Genomic DNA, 8,329 nt, shown 5'->3' with positions numbered 1-8,329 from the left:
CAAGTTCTATATTTTAAATTTAAACCATATGGACGTTAAGCAATAACATTTTAAGAATGCAGTCCTTAGCTATAAATTTAAACGAAAGTTTATTACATTTATTAATGGGTTTACAATTCAAATTCCTCGATATCGATACCTACGTGAAAGCTCGCATCGATTACAATATCGTTTCTAGTCTCTTCGATTTGTCAATCGCTCGTTCCGACTAAAACTTAGAATTGAACTAGAAGTGAATAATCGAACCCTTGCCGTCAATCGAACTTTCAATTCTCTTTTCAATTCTGCTATTCAACAAGCGGGCACGCGCATTTTTTTGACTGAATTAAAATGGCTCCCCGAAAGGCGAAAGTGCAAAAGGAAGAAGTGCAGGTTCAACTGGGACCTCAGGTGCGCGATGGCGAGGTTGTTTTTGGCGTTGCCCACATCTTTGCCAGTTTCAACGACACTTTCGTGCATGTTACGGATTTGTCGGGACGTGAAACCATCACACGCGTCACTGGCGGCATGAAGGTGAAGGCAGATCGTGACGAGGCTTCTCCTTACGCCGCCATGTTGGCAGCCCAAGACGTGGCTGAGAAGTGCAAGTTACTCGGCATCACAGCGCTGCACATTAAACTACGTGCAACTGGCGGCAACAAGACGAAGACTCCCGGACCCGGCGCTCAATCAGCGTTGCGCGCTTTGGCTCGTTCCTCCATGAAGATCGGACGCATTGAGGATGTCACGCCCATACCATCGGACTCCACACGCCGCAAGGGCGGACGTCGTGGTCGCCGACTATAATTTGTTTGCTTGACTACAAAAATAAATACCTATTAAACCAAACTAATCGATTTTTATTCATTCGAAAGTCATATTAAAGTGATTATAGCAATTGCTTATAAATGGTCACAAAAGAGTTGTCTACCTGCTTTCAAGCAGGCTGCTGCTGAGCTGATTCCTCGAATGTGACAACAATATAAGGGGATTACAATTAGACGATGTTCAACAAATAATGCGACACATGGAAAACGGGCACTCAATAGGAAAATTGTGAATAGCCATAAAGCGGCTTAGTGACACATTCACAAACTCACACCCACAATAGAATTCAAGAAATAAATCTTTGTGCATCCCCCTGTCCATCATAATTTCTCTGCAGCATCCTTAGAATTCATAAAACTACAGTTGCAACTCATTGTAAAAATATATAAATTTATTTAAAATACGTAAGTTAAAATACATATAATGTGATTGACGTTATCATTTGCGTCTTCTGCTCGATTGATTCTTGGCAGGCGCTGGTCGCTCCTCCTCGGAGGATTCACTCTCGTCCGACGAGGCTACGGCCTGCTTGCGTTGCTGTTGCCTCGGCTGTTTCCCCACTTGGCGCCGAGCAGTTGCTTCTTCCTCGGAGCTTTCCTCCTCTGAACTGCTCTTCTGACGGGCACTTCGACGCTTAGGCTGTCGGCCACTCTGTGCCTTGTTCCCTGGCTTCGCGGTCTTTGTTTTGTTCATACGCGTCTCATTCCCGGCAGCCGGTGCACCTTCGGCTGGTGGATTGGCGCCTGGCTCAGTCACCTGCAGGCATTCGTTGAGGCGCGTCTCAAATTCTGCAACAACAGCCTTAAGTTCTGGCTTGGCAAGCTTTGAAGTGCTGCTAATGATGAGCTTGAAGGACTGGTAGACCTCGTCGATCTGCACCTTGTCCTTGAAGTGTTGCACATTGTCAATGAGCTTCTTTAGAGCACGCTCATTGTAGCTGAGAAGACTCAAGCAATAGGCAATGTCACGCCATTGACGCTCTGTCCGCGTTAGTGGAAAACGTAGACAGAGCTTCTCCACCAGCGTTTCGATTTGGCGATCCTTCTGGATGAGTCCGAGGATGTAGCGCATAATGGTGCGATATTTGTCCTCTTCCAGATGCAGATTAATGTCGCCCAGCTTGGAGATAATGTCGGGCAGCACATTGTACAATATATTCGATTTGTTGGCAATCTCCTTAAAGAACTGCTGTGTGATGTTCTTAATCTCATCGCTCTCATCGACAATGCACAAGGCCAAATCAGCGATCTGACCCTTGACACGTATCATTTCGTGCAGAATGAGATGTGACAGCATCTTGACCGCAGTCAGACGTAGTTCAGAGTTCTCCTCATGCAGCTGCGCATAAAAATGACTCGTCCAGGGCTCAATAATATTCGGAAAACGAAAGGTCAAGTCGGACAGTCCCACGACCGTATTGCACTTGATCTTCATGTTCTTGGTCAGATTGAGTATGTTCATAAGGAAGGACATGTTCGATTCACAGAACTTCGAGGAGACTGTCATCAAGCGTGCCAGCGTCAGAGTCGCCGCCTGTTGCAACTGCGGATCTCGATACTCGCCAGGTTTCTTGCATATTTCAATGATAATGGGGTAGATCTTAGACATTAGTGCACTTGGGTTATATAGCAGCATATCTTCGCAAATGGCATTGATTTCCTCCGCAATGTTGTCCTCAGCGGTAGCGCCCACCAAGTCATCGTCGGGTTCCTGTTGCGGCTCGGCAGCCACACCCGATAAACGTTTTCGCACCTCCATGGCGGACACGTTCATTGTCTGGCGACGCAATGCACTCGCCACGTCCTTTTTGTTCTTCTTCTCCTCGAGAGCCGTCAGCTCTTCGCGGAATTTCATATTGTTGTACACATCCATGTCCAGGAAGATCATCTCCTTGATGATCATGAAGCCAATGCAGAACACAAACCGCGAAACCAAATAAACAGGCATACGAACTGGACCTTTAGGTGTTGGCGATGGCAACACAGTCTGACTGGGATCTTGTGTCAGCGGCAGGGTCTGTGAATATGGAATGTCTGTGGTCTGGGTGGGAGGCAGCTCTTCTGGCTGGGTATCCGTAATCAACCATTGCTTGTTAAAGCGCCTGATTAATTCGCTGACAATATTCTGGGCAAGCTCATCTGGTGCTTGGCACATGCGATAATAGTATTCAAACAGACTCATGGCCAAGCTATCAAATTCCGGCAGTTTGGGGTGGAAGAAAAAGCTGAGGAACAAGCTTGTAATGTCGCCCACAAATTTGGCATTGCTGGGATAGCGTTTATAGTACTTGCTATTATTGTTGGCATCGATGCTGTTAACCAGCAGCTGCAGACAAGCAGTGTAAATGCGAGGATCCTGTCTCACGCGATCGCCAATGGCAATGTCTTCGATGATCGTTCGATTTGCAGACGCAATTGTTGACTTTGACTGAGAGGCCATAATCAGCAACTGCAATGCTAACCGGGACTCATCTTTAGTGGTTCCCTCCAGCTTCAACGTGAAGCGTTCGAACAGTACTTGGATAATGAGTGCATCAATGTTCTCGCTGGCCACCCACTCGCCCATCAACATTTCCATGGCCGTGTAGTGTCCGTATTCGATTTTCGAGAGAAATTTGGATAGATTCTGCACAACCTTAATGGCATGCGCTCTGCCTGTTAGATCCGTAGTAAAGAGCACGCGTCGATAGGCATTGGAAACTGCATCGCGTTTCTCTTTGTCTGATGACCACACAAGATTCAACATGCGTTGCATGCCCGTCTCGGTTCCATGAATGCCAAAGAGATAGCCGGTGGTAAACAGATCCACGGCCTCAAACACATCCGTGTTCGTCTTGGACAGCAGCATTTCCAGCATTTTTGGCATAGCGCCAGTGGCCACATGCGAGAACTCGATGCTGTCCTTGAGAAAATCAACTGTTTTGATTTGCTTTAGCATTTCTTCGCTCTGCAATGAAATGTGAAATAATTAACTTAAGCTGTTGTAAAGATTTTGCTATGCACTTACGCTGTCCTTAAAGCCATTTGCCAGCTTGATATACGTGTTAAACAAGGCCAGCAGATAGGCGCAGCGCTCCTCCGGCTTTAGCTGTTGACTGTGATTTGAAGTTTGAAATTAAGAATAAATTCAACGTCGCAAAAGTAGTTACAAACCTTAGATCCTCGTTGCCTGCCATGTAATCAGCCTTACGCACCAGCACTACGGCGTCCTTATAGTTCTTATCCAAGAGCAGCGGCAGAATCCTATTGACCAACACGTCTAATTCCTCTTCTTTATCAAACTGCAGCTCTGGAACTGTCAATAGATTACATACATTAATTAAAATATCTTGGTTAAATTATATGCAACTTACACTCCCTCACATTCTCTTCGATAATGGGCGACAACTCTGGCACCACAGTCCCAAATTGCTCATTGAACTTCTCGACTTGCTTGCGTTCCTCGGCAATCACTTCATCTAGCTGTTCCATGACCTGCACTTCCTTTTCGTGTTTCTTTATCAATTCCTCGAGCGTTAGTTTGCCTGAATATGGATTATTCTCGAGAAATGCTTTTATCAGCTGTATAGCTGCCCTTCTGACCAACGAACTCTTGTCCTCCAGCCGATCAACAGCCTCGCGCAACACCTTGATCTGAAAGCTTAGTGGTATGGCATGTTGTTCCTTGAGATGATGCCAAATGTGCATCACTTTAGAACGCACATGCGCCGAAATATCGTTGACATGAGCCAGTAAATTATCGAGAAACTCATTGCGGGCCTCCTTCATTTCATCGTCCAGCTCTTCGGAGGTTAGCTCGCTCACCACAGCATCGCCCATGATCTGGAGCACACAATTGCGCAGCACATGCGACTCACAGTCGAGCAATTCGTCGCCCAGCTTGGACAAATGGGGGATCATCAGCTTGGGTGCAATACCCGAGAATTCGGTGAGGAAATTGGAAAAGTTACGCGACACAGCTATATCCGAAGTGTCGAGAGTGAGTGCTTCCACAAGATCCTTCATGATGATGGAGAATACGGTGGAAATGCTGTACTCCTCGTGCAGCAAAAGAATGCCATTTGCCACAGCTGTGGAAGCATGCTCGGTGCTCCTTAAAATTTGTAGTGTACGAGCCGGAAAAGTGATGGCATGATTGTAGCGTTTAATGGCAATGCCAAAGATGTGAAACAACGTGTCGATGACATGTCGATTATCAGGCCGAGGTGGCACTAGTTCCAAGGTACGGTAGCATATATCACACACCATGCTGGCAAGGAAAGAAACCACTATTAGGATTATTCTTAAGTTATGTTTAAAGTGTTGCATACGTTACAAAGCTCTCCTCGGCAACTGGAGGATTCCAGAGCTTTTCCAAGTGATGCTGCATCATATTAAAGAGTTGTACCAGAAACTTTCCTCGCTTCACATCCCAGTCCGGATACTGTTCCAAAGTCTCCGCCTGTTTGCCGCGCTTCTTCTGCTGATTGAATTGCTGCTCCTTCAGCACTTGCTGGACAACAACATCGATGCGTTTCACCGTTTGGATCATCAAATATATGCACATCTTTGTGAGATTCAGATAGCGCACACGATCCCGCGAAGACGGCGCCTCATTGCTGGCAAGCAAAGGTGCCAATTGGCCACCCAATTGGTCCACTGTGAGGTACAGTAGGTCGAAGGCGCGCATAAGATTGCGTATGGCCGCAGCATCGTTGGCTTTGGTTTCGATGATCGAATAGTATGTGTCAAAGTGCTCGAATATATAGAATGGATCACAATGATGCACCTTTGATTTGCAAGCTGAAACAACACCAGAGTAGAAGCTTCAATTTGCTGTTCCAATTTTTCCATGTTTTGAATTGCGGGCGCGAAGTCGAAATAATGCACTTCATAATAATGCTTCTACTTACCAAGTAATTGTTGTGGTATCTCATTGGGAGCATAGATCTGTTGTACATAAAACTGATCGCCACGAGAATTGAGTAAATCATTGTTGTTTAATGGTAAAATAAACTGAAAATCGTGAGACTCTTCCATTTTCAAACCGCTTTATTCATTGAAAGCGACGCTCACTGTTGTTTGTAGAGATGGGACGCACATCAGCCCACTGAACGGAATTTTTATACCAAAATATAATGGTCACACTATAGCAGCACTCTGGCAACGCCACACAACGATCAAAACCACTGTCAACTGTGTGACCATTAGAGATTACGAAAATGCACCTAAAATACTTTACGGTCACACTGTCGACAATCATATGTAGCGCGTGTTGCACCGCTGCGCACGTTGTTCGTTCGAGCTGTAATTTGGTTTATTTTGAACAATTAAAGGCACAATGCAAACGGAAAGTACTGATAAAAGAAAGCGTCCTAAAAAGAAAGGCAACCGCTTTATGCGCAATGCCAAAGGATTCGCTAAGCAAGGCATTTTCGGACGCGGCACGCACATTGACGACGATGAGTTCAACTACTTTATTAACATCTTGGATGCCATGAAAGCTGGTTTCGAGGATGTCGAGGATAGAGGTAAGTACACTCTGCTATATTTAACTTAGCTGTTTGTATACATAATGGCAATCATATTTTGCAGTTAACATGGCCAACAATGTATTTGAGCAAACAGTAGATAAGGAAATACACTTGTCCTCCAATCAAATTGTGTCCAAAGCAATTGAATCTCTCATTGGCTTTGTGGATGACGCACAACTGGAGCGATTCTTTGCCAAGTTCGGTGAGAGTTTGCGTCCCCTGTGTTCCGACCGTTTCGCGTCGCATGTTTTACAGAAAATGCTAGAAATTGCATTTCTTCGAGGATTAGGAAAGGCAGCAGCTCTTGAGCAGTCCGATGATGCTCCCAATGCTGCCAAACGGGCCAAACCCGATGCAGCACAAGTTGAGGAGCAGTATAATCTGGAAACGGAATTCAGCGAGGCCCATCGTGAAAAGTGCCAGGAATTTGTGCTGCGGATATCCAAGTTTATGCTTAACAATTTAGAAGACTTTGTGTGGGATTCATGCGCCACTCACATCATGCGAACCGCGATACTTTGTCTGGTTGGCATGCATGTGCCGAAAATAGCCTTCGAGAAGGGCGGCGCGGAGCTGGCCAAGCATCGCAAGTTGTACACTGTGCCCGAGGAATGGCATGAGGTCATGAAGGAGTTTCCACAACGTTTGGAAATGTGGCCACAGTTCGTTGACTTTCCCTACCAGGAGCATTCGTCCGCCTTGCTGGGCGTCATATGCCTATCGCTCAGCGTGGTGGACAAAAGCATGTTGAAGCACTTTGGCAAGAAGATATTGACGCAAAGTTTGTTAAAGCCTCACGACGACGTTGAAGACGATGACAAAAAAGAAACGAAAATTGAGATTGATGATGACGATAACGATGGTAACGCTAGTAAGGAGGAGCAGATGGAGACCAATGAAGCGACAGAGAATGCCAAGAGTGAGCCACCGGTGATACTACCGAAAGTGTTTCACTACCAGTGTGCTGTTATTCTCCTCGAAACGCTGCTCAGTGTGGCAGGCGCCAAGTTGCTGACCCAGCTGTATGCCATGCTCTTTAGCGGACGCATCGCTTACCTGGCACAGCAGCAACAAACCAATTTCGCAGTGCAACGTCTGCTGCAGCACTTGAAGGAGGTGCCCGACTTTGAGGCGGTGTTTAATGAGCTTCAGCCCCAGATGGAGGAACTGCTTAAGATGGGCTACACTGGCGTTGTATCTGGCCTGTCGGCAGCTTGCTTGCGTTTGGGTGCGAAGCAGGCACAAATGATTTCGGCCCTTCAGAACGCTTTGCATGTCTCTGGGGACAAGGAGAAATCCAAAATGTTCTTCAACTGTCTCGTTAAACTGAAACCACATGAGTTGTTGGCTGGCGACCAGTCGGGCTTTGTGCATCTGCACGGTTCGCTAATAGTGCAGCATATCTTGCAGTTTAATAAGCCCATCTTTCTGGTCAATTGCATCCTGGAATTGCCCGCTGTGCAGCTGTCGCAAATCTTTAACACACCTAATGGCTCCCATATTGTGGATGCCTTCTTGCAGAGTAAATACATTGGCGAGAAGTCACGTGAACGTCTGATACGTCTGCTGGATGGCTTCTATGTGGATCTGGCCATCACTCGACATGGCTCGCGTGTGTTGGATCAGTGCTTCAAGGCGGCACAGGAAACACAAAAGCTGAATATTGCCAAGGAACTGAGTAATAAGGCCAATATGTTGAAGGGCTCGCCATTTGGCCGCCTCATCTACACAAAATATCGTTTGGATACCTACAAATTGTCGGCCAGCCAATGGCAGGCTAGTTTGGGACAGCAGCTTCAAAAGCAGGAAGATGAGAAGGAGGGCAAGTCGAAGAAGCGGTCTGCGAAAACAGCGACCGAGTTATTTAAGGATATTCTTACGCAATAAATAGATTTCGATTTTTAATTTACAAACTCAATAATATTTACGTTATTCACAAACAAATTGGCTAGCACCTAACTGTGATTAGTGATTTTTTCTACATATAAAAGTATGGATTAAGGGACCTTG

At 46.0% G+C, this 8,329-nt stretch overlaps 3 protein-coding genes across 3 annotated transcripts; 2 read left to right on the top strand and 1 right to left on the bottom strand.

Annotated features, from left to right (window-relative positions):
* Positions 1–261: 261 nt before the first annotated feature.
* LOC133845820 (small ribosomal subunit protein uS11A) lies at positions 262–828 on the top strand. Its single transcript, XM_062280396.1, has one exon. The coding sequence runs from the start codon at positions 331–333 to the stop codon at positions 784–786; it is 456 nt and encodes a 151-aa protein (XP_062136380.1). The 5' UTR covers positions 262–330; the 3' UTR covers positions 787–828.
* Positions 829–1,177: 349 nt separating this feature from the next.
* LOC133845814 (condensin complex subunit 1) lies at positions 1,178–5,894 on the bottom strand. The gene is made up of 6 exons (XM_062280389.1): positions 5,699–5,894; positions 5,117–5,588; positions 4,160–5,055; positions 3,960–4,101; positions 3,814–3,901; positions 1,178–3,753 (listed from the first exon to the last, which is right to left on the bottom strand). The coding sequence occupies exons 1-6, from the start codon at positions 5,823–5,825 to the stop codon at positions 1,246–1,248; spliced, it is 4,233 nt and encodes a 1,410-aa protein (XP_062136373.1). The 5' UTR covers positions 5,826–5,894; the 3' UTR covers positions 1,178–1,245.
* Positions 5,895–6,027: 133 nt separating this feature from the next.
* LOC133845815 (nucleolar protein 9) lies at positions 6,028–8,282 on the top strand. Its single transcript, XM_062280390.1, has 2 exons — positions 6,028–6,316; positions 6,381–8,282. The coding sequence occupies exons 1-2, from the start codon at positions 6,127–6,129 to the stop codon at positions 8,204–8,206; spliced, it is 2,016 nt and encodes a 671-aa protein (XP_062136374.1). The 5' UTR covers positions 6,028–6,126; the 3' UTR covers positions 8,207–8,282.
* The last annotated feature ends 47 nt before the right edge of the window (positions 8,283–8,329 follow it).

The sequence above is a fragment of the Drosophila sulfurigaster genome, chromosome 3 (assembly GCF_023558435.1).
Source record: "Drosophila sulfurigaster albostrigata strain 15112-1811.04 chromosome 3, ASM2355843v2, whole genome shotgun sequence".
Lineage (NCBI taxonomy): Eukaryota > Metazoa > Arthropoda > Insecta > Diptera > Drosophilidae > Drosophila > Drosophila sulfurigaster.
Note: the sequence above shows the minus strand (reverse complement) of the source record. Positions and strands in the feature narration are given on the sequence as shown.

Bases quoted from the DNA above. Each gene is read 5' to 3' on its own strand.
- LOC133845814 (XM_062280389.1), bottom strand. From the start codon at position 5,825: ATGGAAGAGTCTCACGATTTTCAGTTTATTTTACCATTAAACAACAAT. The intron at 5,589-5,698 runs GTAAGTAGAAGC...GTGTTGTTTCAG, and splicing joins GATACCACAACAATTACTTG to CTTGCAAATCAAAGGTGCAT. The intron at 4,102-4,159 runs GTAAGTTGCATA...ATCTATTGACAG, and splicing joins CGAAGAGAATGTGAGGGAGT to TTCCAGAGCTGCAGTTTGAT.
- LOC133845815 (XM_062280390.1), top strand. From the start codon at position 6,127: ATGCAAACGGAAAGTACTGATAAAAGAAAGCGTCCTAAAAAGAAAGGC. The intron at 6,317-6,380 runs GTAAGTACACTC...CATATTTTGCAG, and splicing joins CGAGGATGTCGAGGATAGAG to TTAACATGGCCAACAATGTA.
- LOC133845820 (XM_062280396.1), top strand. From the start codon at position 331: ATGGCTCCCCGAAAGGCGAAAGTGCAAAAGGAAGAAGTGCAGGTTCAA.